This window comes from Eulemur rufifrons, chromosome 24 (genome assembly GCF_041146395.1).
Source record: "Eulemur rufifrons isolate Redbay chromosome 24, OSU_ERuf_1, whole genome shotgun sequence".
NCBI lineage: Eukaryota > Metazoa > Chordata > Mammalia > Primates > Lemuridae > Eulemur > Eulemur rufifrons.
This window is the reverse complement of record NC_091006.1, coordinates 14008795-14027229: the sequence shown is the minus strand read 5'-3', so window position 1 is coordinate 14027229 and position 18435 is coordinate 14008795. Positions and strand designations below refer to the sequence as shown.

At 53.0% G+C, this 18435-nt stretch overlaps 1 protein-coding gene and 3 non-coding genes across 4 annotated transcripts; 3 read left to right on the top strand and 1 right to left on the bottom strand.

Annotated features, from left to right (window-relative positions):
• The first annotated feature begins 2732 nt into the window (after positions 1-2732).
• Positions 2733-2823, top strand: LOC138375195 (small nucleolar RNA SNORD88). Its single transcript, XR_011231449.1, has one exon. It is a non-coding gene; the product is annotated as a small nucleolar RNA SNORD88 (small nucleolar RNA).
• Positions 2824-4498: 1675 nt separating this feature from the next.
• On the top strand, positions 4499-4589 carry LOC138375196 (small nucleolar RNA SNORD88). Its single transcript, XR_011231450.1, has one exon. It is a non-coding gene; the product is annotated as a small nucleolar RNA SNORD88 (small nucleolar RNA).
• Positions 4590-8071: 3482 nt separating this feature from the next.
• On the top strand, positions 8072-8161 carry LOC138375197 (small nucleolar RNA SNORD88). The gene has a single exon (XR_011231451.1). It is a non-coding gene; the product is annotated as a small nucleolar RNA SNORD88 (small nucleolar RNA).
• Positions 8162-11596: 3435 nt separating this feature from the next.
• Positions 11597-15828, bottom strand: ACP4 (acid phosphatase 4). The gene is made up of 11 exons (XM_069458198.1): positions 15721-15828; positions 15549-15653; positions 15390-15476; positions 14424-14570; positions 13977-14075; positions 13806-13901; positions 12987-13119; positions 12823-12905; positions 12235-12359; positions 11846-12024; positions 11597-11771 (listed from the first exon to the last, which is right to left on the bottom strand). Exons 1-11 carry the CDS (start codon positions 15826-15828, stop codon positions 11656-11658), a joined length of 1278 nt encoding a protein of 425 aa, XP_069314299.1. The 3' UTR covers positions 11597-11655.
• Between the last annotated feature and the right edge of the window lie 2607 nt (positions 15829-18435).

The window sequence follows — 18435 nt, the reverse complement described above, 5'->3', positions numbered from 1 at the left end:
GCCACAGTTCGCGCCACTGTCGCGCAGGCAATTCCAGTCGTTTCCCTCTCCAGCCCCGCCCGCTCTCGAGGGCTTTCCTCGGCGCAGCCCATCTTTGATGCTGTCCTCAGAATTGCCTGACGCGGGTGACCTGACATTTTTTCCCCAGTGTATCCTTGCTCATTTTGTCCGCCTCCGGAGACAATGTGTTTTCGCTTATTCTGGAAGATTCTAGCGGAAACAAGCATCATGCCCTTCCGCAAGCATCAAAGCTGGGTTTCTCAAACAGGCGCGCGTCCTGGACGCCTCGGGAGCAGCCCGGCCTGACGCCGCGGGAGGGCCTTGTGAGCGGCGCGCTCTATAAAGTGGAGCGCGCCGCAACCCGCGCACGCTTTGGAGAGGGTAAGGACTCGGTCACGCGGCTCTTTGTGGCTTTTTTTGTGTGTCTGTGGCGGGGCGTTGGGATGAGGGACACGCGTGCCGCGAGGGTTCCGGGGCGAGGCGAGCAGGCGCGCGGTCTCGTGGACCGGGCCTGTGCCAGCACCCGGCGAGCGCGCTTCCGGGCGAGCCTAGGGGGTTCCTGCGGGGATGGTGGTGGCATTTTTGGGGTACTCGGTGGGTGGCGATTCCTGCCGCTGGGGCGAGCGGGGTTTGGGGCGGGCCTTCAGTCTGAACCGCGGGCCGGGCTGCGCCATTTCTGCTGCCCGCGTCGGTGGTCTCCGCCATCTTGATCTCTTGGCGCGGGCGTGTGTGGGAGGGTGACGTTTTCTCTGAGGTTCTCTCCCCGGTGCCAGCTACAGGTGCTTTCCGTAGGAAGTCGCTCTGGTTTCCTCAGTTCTGGGCGGCTGGCATTTTTGTGCCACCGAGAACAAGGACCATGGGGGATGGAAGAGGAGGAGGGGATGTTTGGTTTCTGTAGGGGTAGAGACAGACTGTCAAATTACCAAAGAAGTGGGAGTGAGGTTTATAAGTGAATTACCAGGTAGGAGTGGACTTAGGAGAAAGCAAAGGAGGCCTTTGTTCGCATGCAGGAATCATTCTCACAGTTCACTTTAACTACCAAAGGATTTTGCTAATGTTAGGTTTGGGCTTAAGTCCTTAAGGTCGTCTTGAACATCGATTTCCTGACTGCTGAGCGATGCCACGCCCCTGCCCTGGAGGCCCAGCCTGGAGGCAGGTGGCTGAGTTTCTTTCACGGCACAGACGCAGCAAAGATCCCCCGCTGTTGAATTTCCTCCTTTAGACAACCACCTGGACTTTATCCTAACTACAGGCTGTCCCCAGATTACAGAAGACTCCACTGAGGACGTTCTGCACTTACGAACAGGCTTGCAAGGCTCCTCAACACTTACAATTAAATGATTAAATTAATAATGGGGGAAACTAAGATTTTGTTTTCAATTCGATTTTATCAGTCTATGTTTACTCTTATGACCATGCCTCCAAAGCAAAAGTCCACTGCAAGTCTAGGTGAGCCTGCAGCGAAGAGAAAGGTTACGATGGAAATGAAGTTGGACGTAACTAAGCATTTGGAGAAAGGCCAGACACCATAATTCACTGGGAAAGCACTAGGTTTTAGTTGCTCTGCTATCAGAACAATTACTGGTATAAAGAATAAAGTGAGAATAATAGAACATGTGAAAGGTGGTGCTCCAATGAAAGTAGCAGTTATTACTAAGCAGCATAGTGGATTAATTATTGAAATGGAAAGGTTGTTGATAAAAATAAATGTAACATTCCTATTAGCTGCAGGGAGAGGGCCAAAGCATTTTCAGTGATTTAGAAGCTGTGTGTGTAGAAAGCAAAGGCAGTTGTGATGAAGAATTTGTTGGAAGGAAAGGTTGGTTTAATTGTTTTAAAAATTCTCTATTTTTTGTAATGATAGGGTCTCACTCTTGCTCAGGTTGGTCTTGGACTCCTGACTTCAAGCCATCCACTCACCTTGGCCTCCTGGAAGACTGATGTCTTTTTTTTTTTTTTTTTTTCTTCGTGAAACAGAGTCTCACTTTGTCACCCAGGCTAGAGTACCTACTGTGGCATCAGCCTAACTCCCAGCAACCTCAAATTCCTGGGCTCAAGCGATCCTCCTCCCTCAGCCTCCTGAGTAGCTGGGACTACAGGCATGCACCCCGATGCCTGGCTAATTTTTCTATTTTTAGTAGAGATGGGGTCTCACTCTTGCTCAGGCTGGTCTCAAACTCCTGACCTCAAGTGATCTTCCTGCCTCAGCCTCCCAGGGTGCTAGGATTACAGGCATGAGACACTGTGCCTGGCCAAGACTGAATTCTTAATACTGCCATTTACCATCTGTTGTGCATTTGTTGTTTCTAAGTCATCTCCAAAATGTGTTTTACAGCTGATTTGTTCAAACTTGGTTTAGTCAAGGGTCTCTGGTCATCCTGTCTTTGTTTTTATTCTGGAATAGCCCCCTTCCTTCTTGTTCTTCTCAGTGGGTTCTTCCAGGAAATTGCTAGCAGATATAGCTAGTGCTGAAAAAAATCTGCAAAACTGGGCAAGGGAAGAGTGGAAATTAGGGCCCTCTTCATATACTGGGTTTAGAGGTCTATCCCATGAGGACAGTCTCCTGTGGAGCTGTGACATTGGGGAGGTGGGGACATCCCAGTGTCTCCATAAGCAGAACTGGTCATTGTTACCTTCCTGATGGGTTTTGTGTTTCCTAGGTTCTAAGCTCTATAAGCTTGGCTTCTGTCACTGAGCATAAGTGGCCTTGGGACCTAGTTGTGGAGAGGCTGGGGCTCCCATGATGACCAGCACTGGGCTCCGATCACTCCTGAGGACACAGTGCCCCCCAGGACCTTTGACACCTGGGGATCTGAGGGGCCCCGGTTTTGATGTTCTGGACCTGCAGATTGTTTCCTCTCCCCCTAACGAAGTTCTTCTGTGTTACAGGTGTATCTTCAAGCTGAGGGGCCACCTTCCACCACCCCCATCCTGGTAAGAACCCTTGCTCCTGCTCCCTGACCCACCCAGGCCTAACACATCTCACCATCTAGATGACTTCCAAGACATAAATCTCTGGAACCTAGTTTATGTGCCAACAGTTGTACTCAGGATTCACATACAGTAAACATAGCTGTGGAGAACCAGGCAGGCAGCCTGGGTCCAAATCCCAGCTCTGCTGTTCATGGGCCTGGAGATGTTCATCAGGCTATCCTGAGCCCCGGTTGCTGTGTCTAGAGAAAAAGTATTTGGGTTTCAGGGAAAAGGACTGATCAGAAACCTAATTGTCAAAACAGCAGTGAAAAAGAAGCAGAAGGGTTCTCTACATTATCTCCTGTCACATGAAGGGTTTTGTAGGTTAAATACAGTGTACTTTGAAACAAAGCTTAGTCTCCAGATAATTATGTATATGTAAACTCATACAATTGAGTGCTTAATTTACATAATGGCCATTTTTGAAGTGACAGGATTTATCTGGGGGGTGTTTCACAAATGTTTCAAAAAGCTAAATCAGTATATGTGTTAGTTACCAAAAAGAAACAAGTGCTCTGAGCCTTAGGAGGATTTACATTTGTTCCTTAGGTGTCAGGAGTGGTGAGTACATTGTCTGCAGTGAAATAAAAGTGAAAGTACTCTGGGTTCATGGAGATTTCTTTGAAGGCTTGCCTTGGATTTCAGATCTTCTGAATATCTTTCTGTGGGGCCTGAGCTCCTAATCTGTTATATCCTCTGCAGAGCACTAAATGGAGCTGATCGTTAGGTGTGGTGGGCTTAGAGGGGATTCCTGGGGACGTGGAGTAGGGACTTGGGAGAGAGATGAGGAGAAAAGCACTGGCTTGGGATAGGGAAGATGTAAGAGACGTGTAGCATGTAAGGGTTCTAAGCCATAGAACTGCCATTGTCCAGTCTGGCAGCCACTGACCACAGGAGGGTCTTAAGCACCTGGAATGTAGCCAGTGTGTGTGGTAACTGGGGTTTTAATTTTACTTGATTAGTTTAAAATTTGAGGAGCGGCTGCCTCTTTGGACAGCATGTTCCTACACAGAATTTGGATTTCCATGTTTGTGGTTGCTAAATAGCATCTGACACTCAGCGAGCATTTGCTGTGTTGAAGTACTCGGGAAGAATGAACTCAACAAATCGTACCAGGGTCCCAGGGAGTGGCAGCTAACCTTTACCTGTGTGACAGGTTCTGGTGAATTCTCTTCCCAGAGTTACAGGGCCGGGCAGCTTGGAAGAGCCGGGTCAGGGGAGGCCCAGCTGAAGTGTGGGCAAGAAGCAGTCAAGGGGCATGCTCATTAGGGTGGAATGTCTGAGCGGGGCTGGGTCGGACCCTGTCCTCTCACTGAACTCTGCAGATGTTCCCCTCTGCCAGGCAAGTAGCAACACCCAGCTGGACAGTGATCTTAGGGAGTGATCTTAGGGAGATGGCATTAGAAAGCAAGCCCTGGGGATTTGCCTCAGCACCCGCAGGGCCCAGGTATATGGGTTGTTTTTTTTTGCCAGGATCTCTGAGCTCTCTTCTGCCTTGTCTCCCTTTGGACAGCAAGTAGCACTGGGGCCTCCATGATGTCCAGCACTGGGCTCTGATCCCCCCCTGAGGACACAGTGCCCCCCGGGACTTTGACACTCGGGGATCTGAGAGGCCCCAGCTCTGGGGAGGGGGCAATGGAGGTGCCATGGCTGCCCTGCACCCCACTGACCTCCTCCCTTCATCCCCCATGTCTTGTTCCCTCCTGCCTACAGGTGGCTTCTCCAGACATTGGATGCCCAGCCCGGCCATCCCTCTTGGTAAGAAAAAGAGGCTGCCTCTTACTGGTGGCAATAGTAATGTTCACACAGGTTAATGCTCAGCGTGTGCTCTGAGCCAGGCGCTGTTCTAAGCCCTAGAATTGTTTAACATGCTGACTGCCACAGTAGGAAAAAACAATTTTGTCCATGACGCCATGGTGTTTTATTATGAAAATAGAATAAAAACTTTGAAAAACAAAAATGATTTTATTTATTTATTTATTTATTTATTTATTTTTGACACAGTGTCTCACTCTGTCACCGGGGCTAGAGTACCATGGTGTCAGCCTAGCTCACAGCAACCTCAAACTCCTGAGTTCAAGCGATCCTACTGCCTCAGCCTCCCAAGAAGCTGGGATTACAGTCATGCACCACCATGCCCGGCTAATTATATATTTTTTTAGTTGTCCATTTAATTTCTTTCTATTTTTAGTAGAGATGGGGTCTTGCTCTTGCTCAGGCTGGTCTCAAACTCCTGAGCTCAAATGATCCACCTGCCTCAGTCTCCCAGAGTGCTAGGATTACAGGCGTGAGCCACCACGCCCGGCCAACAAAATGATCTTTACTAATTTAATGAAAAATTTGTTATTTGCTTTTTGTTTTCTGTGTGTGAGTCATATGCAGCTCACGTGGTGCTAGAATCGATTTTTACGCTGCACACCACATGAGTTGTGTGTGATTCACGGCGTACTTCCTGAGTTTATTTCTGAGAATTGGGTGTTTTGTCATTCCACAGGTACTCATTTGTGTCTGGAGTGGACCTTGAGTGGTCCTGGATGACGACCTCTGAATCATATCCCCTAAGTATGTGCAACGATGTCACATTGCCACATACTATCCTATTGATTTTGTTCAAAGAGCCGCCAGGCAAAAGTTCAGGGGGACATGCGCAATCGGAAGTTATGGTAGTTGGAGAATATAGTCTAGCACGTGTGGCGTGCTTGGGCAGGCCAGCTGGAACAGGTGTAGCTTCTGTGACCAGAGCTGTGATCCTGACGTAAGTTTATTTTGCATTTTTTTGTTCTCAAGAGAAAATGTCTAGGGAAAATGAGCGTAAAGAATTGTTGGAGGAAATGGTGAACAAAGTTTCAGACATGAGTGATGAAGATGTTGATTTATTTAGTGACGGTTCAGAGGAGTGCCGTCCTGGTGGAGATCGCGGGGACACTTCTGATAGCAGTTGCAGTCCACCGAGAAAAACTAGAAGAACATTACATGCAGATCTTTCCAGTGGGAAAGGTGGTTCAGAATCGATTACTGAAACAGTCAAAGCTGTTGTAGCCAATTTCAGTGAGAGTGATTCTTCATCAGATGTTTCTCAAGAACCTGTAGTGACTAGTGTAAGTTCTCTGACCTGGGGTCCAGTGTCAGGAAGAAACATGAAGATTTTTGACTTCATTGAAAGTAACCCTGGTGTTCCAACTGAAATTGCAGTAAATCTCCGTGATAAAACACCTTATGATTTTTTCAAATTCTTCATAACAGATGATATTATTGATTACATGGTAAAGGAAACTAATATCTATGCAAGTCAGACTTTACAAAGGGATAATATCAAACCCCACTCCCCATTAAAAAAATGGTACGATATTACTTCTCAAGAAATGGAGCGATTTTTGGGAGTATTGTTTTGGATGGGCCTTAGCAAGAAGCCAAGACTTTCAGACTATTGGTCAAAAAACATTTTGTATGACAATTCATTGGAAAAGTTTATGTCACGTAACCGCTTCGAAATGCTTCTGAGAATGTGGCATTTCTCTAACAATGAAGAATGTCCTCCTGGTGACCATCTCTTCAAGATCCAGCCACTTCTTGATCGTCTTATTGAAAGGTTTCAGGCTGCTGTAGTTCCAGGTAAGGAAATATGTATTGACGAAACAACAGTGCCATTTCATGGACGTTTGAGTTTTGTACAGTATATAAACAAGTGCCATAAATTTGGAATAAAACTTTTCAAACTTTGCCTAAAAGACGGTTACACCTGGAACGTGAAGGTTTGTTGTGGGAAGGAAGCAAGATCTGGCACTCCTGTTTCGTCCTCGGTTGTCATGAAGCTATTAGAAGGTTTACTAGATAGTGGACGTGTCTTATACACTGACAGCTATTACACCAGCGTCTGCCTAGCTCATCGACTCCTTGAGCGCTCTACGTATCTGGTGGGCATGCTGAGAAGTAACCAGAAACTAAACCTGCCAGATGTAGTGAAGGCAAAACTGAACAAGAACAAAGTAATAGCTCGAGAAAGTGACACGGGAGTCGTCATCCTCAAATGGAAGGATAAGAGGGATGTGCTCATGCTGAGTACTATGCATGGTGAAGACACTAAAGCAGTTGAAACGAGAAAAGGTGTTGTAGAGAAACCACATATGATTGTGGATTATAATAATTCAAAGGCCTTCATTGACCTCTCAGATCAGCTGAGGGCGTATTCATGTTCTTTGAGACGTGGCATAAAGTGGTTTCAAAAATTAGCCATAGAGCTCATCACAGGATCAGCTTTGGCGAACTCGATCATTCTCTACAGAGCCGTGAGCAAAAAGAAGATTTCAATCGCAAAGTTCAAAGAACAAGTTTGCCTCAAACTGCTCCAGACAGATGCAACACCTCCCGCAGTGCTGTCCCTCCCGATGCCATCTGTGACTTGTTCCCTCAGGAACATGGGCGCCGCCAGAAGGAGATGTACTGTGTGCTATGAGAGAACACAAGCCGAGAAAGGGTGGGAATATGCCATGAAGAGATGCAAACAGACAGCATGGAAATGCAGCAAGTGCAGTGCGTACTTTTGTGTGGAATGCTTTTTCCTAAAACACACGTCAATAAAAAAGTAGTATAAGAACTTGAAAATTAGTAATACAAGAAGTAATGTGAAAACTTGAAAAAATAGTTCATAAGGGCAAAGTGTTCTTGACTTGTCAGGCTTAAGTGTAATTTAAAGGTGAACATACATAGAAAAACAAAGTTTACTGACTTCATTTAATTTACATTTTTAGAATTGTCAATGCTAAGTAACTATAAGAACATCAGCAAGTAAGATTTTTCACAAACCAGCTGCAGGGTTTTGCCCGGGTGCCACCCATCACGTGTATGCTGCAGCGTGGCAGCGTGAGTTGCCTGCGTACCAAGTGGCTCCCAAGGTACACATGTAACTCAGGTGTTTCACGAGACCCTGGGCTCAAAACCAGTGTGAGTTACAATTCACATGGCAGTTAATGTGTTAACCTTCATAATCACCCTATGCCGGGGCGGGGGGGGGGGTCATAAGAGAAAGTTGTTGCCGAGGGGGGGGCCTAGGTTGCAGCGAGATGTCCTATGTCAGGGTTCCTGAAGGCGCTGCACTTGGGGACCCCTGTGATGTCCAGCACTGGGCTCTGACTAGCCATGAAGACACTGTGCCCCCTAGATCTTTGCCACCCAGGGGTCTGAGGGGCCCCACTCCCAAGAGGTGCTGTGTGAGGGTGCGGGCATTTCCCCGTGCCCAGTGCCACTTCTGTGTCCTTTTCCGCAGCGTCTCTCTGGGCTCTGCAGTTCCTGCCTTGGAGCAGCCAAGGCCTTGGCTGAGAGCATTGGCAGCCACCTAGGCGGGCCAGTGGGGTGTGGGGGTTCCAGTTCTGCATGTACTACATGTACACTGAGCTCCTGGCAGAACCCCAGCCAGCTCACGGTCATCTGGATCCTGCAGGCCTATGGCCAGGTGGCCAGGCCCTGTCCCTGAACTCCAAGGAGCTGGTGCTGCTAACCTGACCCTGAATGTTGTCTTCAACTACCACTGTGAGCCCTTGTAGGGGGACAGCTGTGAGTCACTGCTCACCTGGCTGCTGGCGTCCTGGTGCTAACACTGAGTCTTTCCTGATCTTTGAGGCTGCCAAGCTGCCCTTTGGCCCTGGACTGCCATGGAGGAGGGTCCAGTTGTGCCACTCTTGGCCCCTCATCTCCCTTCTTGCCCAGGCTGCCTGAGGACTTGCCCTGCACCCAGGGCAAGCGTCTGCCTAGCTCAGGGACAGCAGCACCCTCAGCTGGCCAAGGGTGTGGCAGTGCTGGAGGCCATCATGGAGAGCCAGGTGGTGGCCACACTGGGCTCATGCTGGGGCCCATCCCAGCACACCGGCACCTCACAGGCCCGCTCCTCTGCCCTGGCATGTCCAGGGAGAAGGTGCATAAACGGCCCACCAAGGTCATGGGACTATACATCAAGGAGTACACTGCCTTGTCATTGTGACCAGGCCCAAGGGGAGGAGCCACCTGCCCCACAGCTAGCCACATAGGGGTGGGAGGCAAGGTTCCAGGAGAGCTGCCATCAGTTTGAATTAAGGGAGTCAGGGAGATTGGGACATCATAGTAGAGAAAAAAGCCTTGGTCAGTGCCTTGCCTGTGCATCTCCAGTTTCCTGTAGGCTGGCTGTGCTGTTATACCATGTTCCATGGCCCCAGAAGAGGGGTGTCCTTGTCCCCAGCTGCCCCCATGGGTGTCACTGGCCAGAGCTGATGGGGGCAGCAAACCCTGGTGGCTGCTTGCCACAAGTCCATGAGTACAATGGCTCGACGCGGAGGGAGCAAGCCCCTGGTACATGGTGTGCATCCTGTTAACGTGGGTGGGCACAGTGGTGTGCCCGCCCCTCTGCCACAGGGGCCCCCAAACCACCACAGGCCAAGCAGGGAGACCCCATAGCCCATTATGTGAAAGCATCCTGAAGTTTTTACTCTGAAAATTATTTTAAGTGGTGTGGGGTTTTGGGGGGTTTTTTTGTTTGTTTTTGTTTTTTTTCTTGCCTGGGCTAGAGTGCCATGGCATCAGCCTGGCTCACAGCAACCTCAAACTCCTGGGCTCAAGTGATCCTCCTGCCTCAGCCTCCTGAGTAGCTGGGACTACAGGCATGCGCCACCATGCCTGGCTAATTTTTTCTATATTTTTAGCTGTCCATATAATTTCTTTCTATTTTTAGTAGAGATGGGGTCTCGCTCTTGCTCAGGCTGGTCTCGAACTCCTGACCTTGAGCGATCCTCCTGCCTTGGCCTCCCAGAGTGCTAGGATTACAGGCGTGAGCCACTGTGCCCAGCCTAAGTGTTTTTTTAAGTGGTGTATTTTTTACTCAATACTTTCAGCATATGTGACACTGTGGTTCTATTTCTCCCTTTGTGAAGGTTTTTCTCTTAAGGTTTTGTGAATAACTTTTTTTTTTTTTTTTGCTGTGCCTTCTCCTTTGGAAGTAATTTTGCTGTTTCCTGTTTTATGGGCATCCAGTCCCTTCTGGTGTGGTGTCTCTAGCTACTTGTGTGGCCTCAGGCCTGACTGGATTCCAGGCCTAGGTTTAGGGTATGTTGGGGCCAGGATCACAGGTGACAGCTTTGTGAGGTCAGCCCTGGCAGTTCCAGCTTCACAGCTTGGGTGCTGGGCACACAAATGGCACCCATTAAATGGCAGAGAGCATCACCCTGTGTGGACTGTGGGTGTTGAGCTGGATCCTGGGGTCCCCAAGGGCAGAACAGGGCAGGAGAGGTGTGTGCAGGCCCCTGGCTCTGCATGGGCCATCCCAGCAGTCCGCTGAGGATGGGTGCACTCCTGGCAGCCCAGGCGAGAGCCGGTCACAGTGACAGGTAGCCCCAGCTAGCACTTCGGGTCTTCATGAACCTACAAGCAAGAAGCCCTGCCCGGGCCGTGGCGGCTGGCATCTCTAGGGATGGCAGGGTAGTGGGCAGGTCGGGGGCTCCCCAGGGGTGGTCAAGAGAGGCTGCCTTCAGGCCCCAGGGCAGGGTTTTCCACGATGCCAGGGAGGGGAACTATGCTGGTGGCCCCATTGTGGAGGAGGCATTGTCCCAGCTTCTCCAGCTGTGAGGACAGGGCTACTGTTGAGGCTGCTGGCCCCAGACCAGCCCTTTCCCACTGTCCGCAGGCCCAAGGGAGCGTTTGGGGAGCCTGGTTGCTGGGAGTGGCTCTGTTGCTGCCCCCCCCCCCCCAGCCCTTTGAGCTTCACCCTAGCTTCCTCATCTCATGGGTGTCGAGTGGCTGCCACTGAGCACCCCAGGCTACTCGAGGGAGGTCTGGTCAGGGATGGTGCGGACAAGCCACTGGTGCTTCTGTCCCAGCCACAGCGGAGGAGGCAGCTGCCCCAGCCCCGTCTGCCAGCCTATGGTGGGGGGACCAAGGGGTAAGGCAGCAGTGGTGCAGGTGTGAGCTTGTCCCCCACAGAGCTGCTCAGGGCCTGCTGTCCTACCACTGGGCACCCAGTAACTCTCCTCACCTTCAGCGTCTTAAGTTTAAATAGCCACAGGTGGTCCCCACCCCCTCCAATTCATAGTTTCACCAGGTGCTACGATGGGCAGCCCGGAGAGAATGTCCTCAGCACCCCTGCTCTCTGCTTGTCCCTGGGAGGTTAATTTCAGGGGTCATGGAGCCTACTGGGTTTGAATCTTGGCTCTGCCAAATGAGCGCTGTCACTTGCCCAGAGTCAGTCTTGGGATCGGTGCCAGCTGGCTGGTGTGGGGCCCGGCTGTGCGTCCTGCATCTTCTGCGAGCCTCCCTCTGCCAGACCGGCCTGGCCCCGGCCCCGAGGGCATCCGTACACTGAAAGCTGGTGAGGGTCTGACTCCTGTGAGCGCGTGGCCCACAGCGAGGCTCACCAGGACTAGGTTTTGTCATGCATTTATGCAGGAGCGTGTGCCACACGTAGACATGTATGTACAGACATGCACGTGAGTGCAGCAACATCAACACACATGTCCATACACGTACCGTGCGGGTGGACACGCACCCACATGTGCCACCTTCACACAGACATGCACACGCACACAACTGTGGCTTCCAGGCCAGGGAACCCACCCAGCCCTTGTTCCCTACACGCACAGTGAGTCACAGAAGCCAGAGCAGAGAGTGTGCACACGTGTTGGGATCCAATGTCAGCGATGGGGAGGGTGTTCCCCAGTTTCCGGCTCACACAGGACCCCCCCAGGCCCGCAGGCAGCTCGGTCTCCAGGCCAGCAGGCCCAGCCCCAGGCAGAGGGCTGCCAGCGCGGCCACGGCTCCGGCCAGCAGGGGCACCACGGGGGCTGTGGGGAGAACACGCAGGTGGTGAGTTCCAGGACTCAGCCCCCCACTACCCCCCAGCACAGAGGACTGTCACCTGGGGGGGTGGCAGCCTCATAGGAGCCATGGCAGGCGACCCCGTGAGCTGGAGGCCGGACTGGGGTGGTCAGCTGGCGGAAGCGGCTGAGTGGGCAGGGGTCTGGGCACCCAGGCAGGCTGAGAGACAGGGGCTGGCGGGCCGAGTCATTGCGGTAGAAGAGGGAGATGGTGACATTCCTGGAGGGAGAGAGCAGACGGTGGCACCTCCCCTGCCACTGACCTTAAAACCTGGAGAAACAGGCTCCCGATTCCCACCTGTCAACCTCCTAACACCATCCTACCCAATTCCCCCTGCAGGCCAGTGCCTTGCTGTGCCCTCTGCCGGGCACGTCACCCCTCTTGAGAGTTCTGTCCCACCCACTCCCCTGGGTGCCACCCCATCCTCACCCTCCATCTTCGTCCAGATCCCCGAGGCGCCTCCGGAACTCAAAGCCAAGACAGGCAGCGTATGGCGGAGCGTGCCCATCGTAGAGGCCCAGGGCCCCCTGGAGGGCCAGCAGGGTGCTGTCATGCTGCGGGCGGGTCCCAGGGCTGAGACAGGGCTCCTCTCCTGAGGTCTCCTCTCTCCTGAGCTCGAGATTTGTGCACCCAGCTGCCTCCCAGATGTCCCCCAGGCTCCTTAGAACTAACCCTGCCAACCTGCTCCTCCCTCCCTCTCTTCCTGAAGGCCGTGCCACCAGTTACAGGCATCCTTTAATAAAGATTGGTCAAATAGAGGCAAAATAAGGTTGGACAGCTCGATTAAACAACCTGTCCTTCCAGAGGAGCTAAATTCTTTTTCCCAGGACACCATCACCTCCCTCCTTCCTGAATCTATACCTCTAGTGATACGGTCCAAGAGTAGGGTTTGGAGATACGGGTTACCCAAGGCAGTGGGCTGAGGTTCCACTGGGACCACGGGCTGTTCCTCACCCAAATTGCCATCGCCCTCATCCCTGTGCCCAGGTGGCACTGCCTCCCTTCCCGAGCACTCACAGCTGAGTACATGACCATCTTGAGGGGCAGCCCCAGGCGCTGGACCCGGGAGAAGTTGGAGAGGATAGCATCCAGCAGGATCCCTGAGAGGGCAGGAAAAGAGAGCTTGGAACCCCTGAGGGGAAGGTTCCCCAGCCTCCCAGCCTCCGGGCTCCACGCCTCACCCCCTGTCAGCTGGGCTTTCTCTGCCGCCCGAGGTGGGCCCACGTGGGCCCCAATATCCAAAGTGGAGATCTGCGCAAGTGTCCTCAGGACATCTGGGGAGGCCCAGGATGGGAGGGGAAGGCCGTGGGCTTGCTGGAAGAGATGGAAAGAGGACAGAGACGGGCCCTCCCAGGCCTGTGCGACGCCCTCTCCCACCCTGTCTGAGCCCCTCCCTCATGGGCTGGGTCTGGTCGGGAAATCGTGGCGTGGAAAACAGTGATAATTCCTAACAGCAGTCACCATCACTGCGCAGTCCGGAAGGCTTTATCTGAAACCCGTGGGGCCAGAGGTGTCTCAGAATTCAGACGTTTTGGATTTTAGAAAGGTGCAATGGTGCCACTACTATCCAGCACGTGCCACACACAGTGACATTCCCATGGGGCGATGGGCAACCCTCCCGTGAAGTGGGGGAAGCAAGACTGTCGCAAGCACCGCATCACTTCAAGTCAGCTCCCGCTGCCCAAGTTTGGGGTTTTCCAGTTACGGGACTTTGGGGGAAGAATTGCCCACGTATTATATAGCCTCAAACCGGAGTGCGGCCCTCACTACCCAGCGTTCTGGGCACTGTTGTAGCAATTGTGTGGATTAACCTATTTGAATCTTCACAGCATCCCCAGGAGGTGCTGATATGGGTGTTGCCATCCCCATTGTGCAGATGGGGAAACTGAGGCACGGAGGGTCAAGAAACTTGCCTAAGGGAACACAGCTAGCAAGTGGCAAAGCTGGGATTTGAAACCAGGTGTCTTTAACCCCTTGGCTGGGAGGGAGTGAGGGCTCACCTGGCAGATCAGTGTGTCTAGAACTTTCCATGCCCTGCGGAGTGGCTCTCCCACCAGCGACAGCCCCGTGAAGTTCTCCAGGCGAGTCAGGAAGTCCTGGATGCACCGGGCTGGGTGAGCCTCACCTGTCCTGCTGGCCCCGCCCCGCCCCACGGCCACAGCCCAGCTCACCGTCCAGCCCTCCACAGCCTCCTGGTACTCGGCGGCCTCGGTGGTCTCCCGAAGCAGTTCGTGGTACCGGGGACAGCTGCGCATGGGGAACCTCAGCAGCTGGGGGAAACAGAGGCTCAGAGAGGACAGCAGCGTGCCTGGACTCGCACAGCACTCAGGGGAGCTGGGGCTCTCGGGCCCTGCCTCTGGTGCAGTCTGTCCCGGACCTAGCTGAGCGGCTGGGGCGGTGGCTCACCCCAGTCTGGACAGCCTGGCCCCGGGAAGGCCTCGCTGCCCTGAGCAGGCTCAGGCTTCCAGAAGCACACGCAGCCGAGCCTTGGAGCTGCCTCCGCTCCTTCCGGCTCAGTGACTCTGGCCCTCTCTGTCTGTGTCCCCTGTCTCTGTCTCTCTTCACCCCCTCCCTTCACCCCTCCCCCTCCCTTCCCACACCCCGTCCAGCCCCCTGACCTTGTCCTCGGTGACGGGCACTGTGTGCACAGGGATGGGCCTCCAGTGGGCCTCCGAGCCCCCCGGGGCGGCCTCGGGGAACAGCCCGGCCAGGTTGGCCTGAGCGCTCTCCAGCGTCCGGTCAAAGTCTGTGCTGCGAATGTACACCTGGGGCAGGGTGGGGAGAGGGCACTCAGGGACCGTGGTCGGGGTCACAGCTCGGCTATGGTGACAGATCAAAAGCTGTAGATTCAGCCTGGGGTAGGTTAAAGGTCATGAAGGGGGATCGAAGGTCAGGCGTTGGGAGTCAAAACACAGGGTGGGTTTGAGCATCTGACCTTCCGTGTTGGAAGTTGGGATCAAGGGTCAAAGATCAATGTCAAGAGCATTCAAATTGGGGGTCAGAAGTTAGGGGAACGTGTTGAATTAAGGGGGTCAGTTGAGTCAGTGAGGGTCAGAACGGAAGATCAGAATCAGTGGAGGCTGGAGGTTAGAGGTCAAGATGTGGAGGGCAGGTTGGAGGACTTGGGGTCAGAGTTTAGTATATGTTCGTCAGAGGATTCAGAAGTCAGAGGTCAGGTGGACTGATCCTAACTGGGGGATGTTAGAAGACAGAGGAGGAGACAGGAAAGGAAGGTCAGAAATGATGAAGCATAGAGGTCAAGGGCAGGAGGTCAGGAGGACAAGTAGAGTCAACATGGATCAAAGACAGAATCAAGTTTGAGGGTCCGAGGTCAGAGGTCTAAGATCTGGTTGGAGTCAATGGGAGTCAAAAAACAGGTGGAGGCCAGAAAATAAAGTCAGAGTTGATAGAGGTCAGAGGTCAAGATGTGACTCTGGTTGAGATGAGGTCAGAGGTCAGAGGTGGGGTGCAGGTCAGGTTGATGGAGGTCAAAGGCCAGAAGTGGAGGCCCAAAGGGAGCACTGGAGTCAGTGGAGGTCAAAGGTGGGAGGTCAGGGGCCAGGTAGAAGTAGACATGGCAGTACCTCCTCCCGCCGGTACTTGGGACTCAGAAAGTCCTCGTAGCGGCTCCTCAGGAAGCGGCCCAGCTCCAGCTGCTGGCGGACACCCTCCTGGGGACAGAGCAGCCTCAGCAGACCCCTCCCCAGCCACTCCCACACCTCACCTTCACCCCGGCTTCTCACCCCCGTCAGCTGGCCCAGGCCGCGTGGCCACAGGGTGGAGACCACCTCCTTGTGCGGGTCCGTGGGGTAGGAGGCCAGTGGGGCCCGGTCGCCATGGCGGAACACCTGGGGACAGGACTGGGTCAGGGCTGGCCTGGGGACAAGAGGGGCAAGGCCGGGCGGGGTGCCTCACCAGAGCCACAAACACCAGGGGTCCTTCCAGCAGGGCCTGTGGCAGCAGCACCAACAGCAACAGGAGAAGAGGTCCGGCAGGGTGGCCCCGAAACCCTAGCCCGGCCATTTCCACCAGCCCAGACGCTGAGCTCAGCCCTCTGTCTGGGCCGCAGCCCCGCCTGCGCGTTACCCTCCGCCTCAGCTCCCCCCTTAGAGCAGGTCCCAGCATGCCTCCCCCGGGGCCACGGCCTCCTGGATCCAACTCCCTCGAGGCCTCTGCCAGCCTTGGATTAACCCGTTTAATCTTCACCACAACCCCAGGAGGTGTTGATACAGTTATCACCATCCCCATTGTGCAGATGGGGAAACTGAGGCGTGGGGGGTTAAATAACTTGCTTGGGAAAACACCTAGTGAATGGCAAAGCTGGGATTTGAACCCAGGTGCTTTTAACCTGGGGGCAGACTCGGAGAGAGAGACCCCCACCCCCACATTCTTGACTCACATTCTCTGTTCTCTTCTCCTTTCTCCCTCCCCCACTCCAAATCTGCTCTTCCTTTCCTTGCTCCTTAAATGTTGGGGTTTTTTGAGGCTCTCTTGGGCTTCTTGGAGATTTCGCCTTCTTCTGGTACCACCCACAGCTGGCCAAAGGCAGTGGTTGAATACTCAGACTCTGGAATAGGAGAGACTGGGTTCAAATCCCAACTTCACCCTTTTATAAGCTGTGTGACTTTGGGCAAGTTACTGCACCTCTCTGTGCCTTCACAAAATGGGAGCAAGCACAATCTGTACCACAGAGTCACTTTCAGGATTAGACAAGCTCAAATACATGTAGCACTTAGAACAGGGTTTTGTGAAGAATAACTACTGATAAGTCATGTTATTGACTGCCACATAGCAAATTACACTAAAACTTAGTGATTTAAAACAGTGAACATTTATTATTTCTCACAGGTTTTGGGGGTTGCGAATTCGAGAGTGGCTTAGCTGGGTGATCCTGGCTCAGGCTGTTTCACAAGGATGCCGTCAAGCTCGCTGGGGCTGCAGTCGCTACCTCCAGGCTTCCCGACATGGCTGTTGGCTGGAGGCCTCAGTTCCTCACCGCACAGACCTCTCTGTGGAGCTGCTTGAGCATCCTCATAACATGGCAGCTGGCTTCCCCCAGAGTGAGTGATCCAGGAGATAGCAGCGTCTTTTATGCCTTAGCCTCATAAGTCACCCTGCGCCATTTCCACCATATTTTATTGTTGTTACAGGTCGGCCCCATTCTATGAGAGAGAGAATTACACAGGGTGTGAACACCAGGTGGCGAGAATCGCTGGGGTCATCTTGGAGTCTGGCTCCACAATAACATTCTCTGAATAAATAAAGACGTCTCCTCATCGCCCACTTCCTGAGTTCTGACCAGCTGCCACCTCTGAGTCTCCCAAGGGCTCACCACATTGCCGACACAGCTCGGGCAGCCCCTTTCCCCTTAAGTCCTCATCTCAGTGACAGTCCTGACCCCCCAAGTTATGGAGGCCGACTGTATTGGCCATGTGGTGTTTTTTTTGTTTTTGTTTTTTTTTTTAGACAGAGTCTCGCTCTGTTGCCCGGGCTAGAGTGCCGTGGCGTCAGCCTAGCTCACAGCAACCTCAAACTCCTGGGCTCAAGCGATCCTCCCGCCTCGGCCTCCCGAGTAGCTGGGACTACAGGCATGCGCTACCATGGCTGGCTTTTTCTACATATTATTAGTTGTCCGGTTAATTTCTTTCCATTTTTAGTAGAGATGGGGTCTCGCTCTTGCTCCCCTGGGTCCACTCTCTGCCCTTCTCCGTGGGCCCTGCCCTCCTGACTCTGGTGGGGGTCAGCGGAGGGGAGGGCAGGAAATTGGAGGGTGGCAGGTGCCCACTCCACCACAGCTCCTCAGGGCCCCTCTCTCTTGGGGTGAGGTGACATCACTGCCTCCCCTGCCCCTTGATGCCTGGGGGTGTGTATTAGTGTCCTGGGGCTGCCGCAACAAGTTACCACTAGCTGGGTGGCTTAAAACGACAGACATTTATTCTCTCGCAGTTCTGGAGGCTGGAAGTCCAAGTTCAAGGTGTCAAGCAGCGTTGCTGGTTCCTTCTGGAGAGTCCAGGGGAGGATCTTCTCCATGTCCCTCTCCCAGCTTCTGGTGTTGCCGGCGATCCTTGTCAATTGCTGGCTCGTGGGTGCATCACTGCGGTCTCTGTCTCCGTCGTCACACAGCCATCTCCTCCCTGTGCTTCTGTCTCTGCGACTCTTCTTTTAAGGACTCCAGCGATGACCTCATCTTAACTTGGTTACATCTGCAAAGATCCTATTTCCAAATAAGGTCACATTCACAGGTCCCAGGGGTGAGGACTTCAACCTATCTTTTGGGGGGACTCAATTCAACCCCCAGCAGGGTGGTAGCAGCTCCCCACTGTTGCCAAGCCCCCAGGTGCTGCACTAGCCCACGCCGGTCCCTGCTCCCATCTTAACCCTGTCACTGCCGCTGACCACGGTCCCTGTACTTAACTGTCTCCAGTTAAACCCTTCGGAGCTGTGCTTGCTGCTTTCTGCTGGGACACGAACGCAGAACGTCATTCCAGATTTTTTTAATGCATTTTTTCACATGTGTACTTCTTACCAAAATGAGGTCATACTGAACTGGCAATTTCGTAACCAAGTAATTAACGATCTCCTCCTTTCCATGGCAATAATACTGATACCCCCTCTTTATTCAAATGTCCC

What these genes read in the sequence shown, in the direction of transcription:
- ACP4 (XM_069458198.1), bottom strand. Translation starts at nt 15,828, where the DNA reads ATGGCCGGGCTAGGGTTTCGGGGCCACCCTGCCGGACCTCTTCTCCTG. An exon ending in CCAAGTACCGGCGGGAGGAG is followed by an intron (nt 14,571 to 15,389) that starts GTACTGCCATGT and finishes ACCCTGCCCCAG; the next exon opens with GTGTACATTCGCAGCACAGA. An exon ending in TAGACACACTGATCTGCCAG is followed by an intron (nt 13,120 to 13,805) that starts GTGAGCCCTCAC and finishes CATCTCTTCCAG; the next exon opens with CAAGCCCACGGCCTTCCCCT.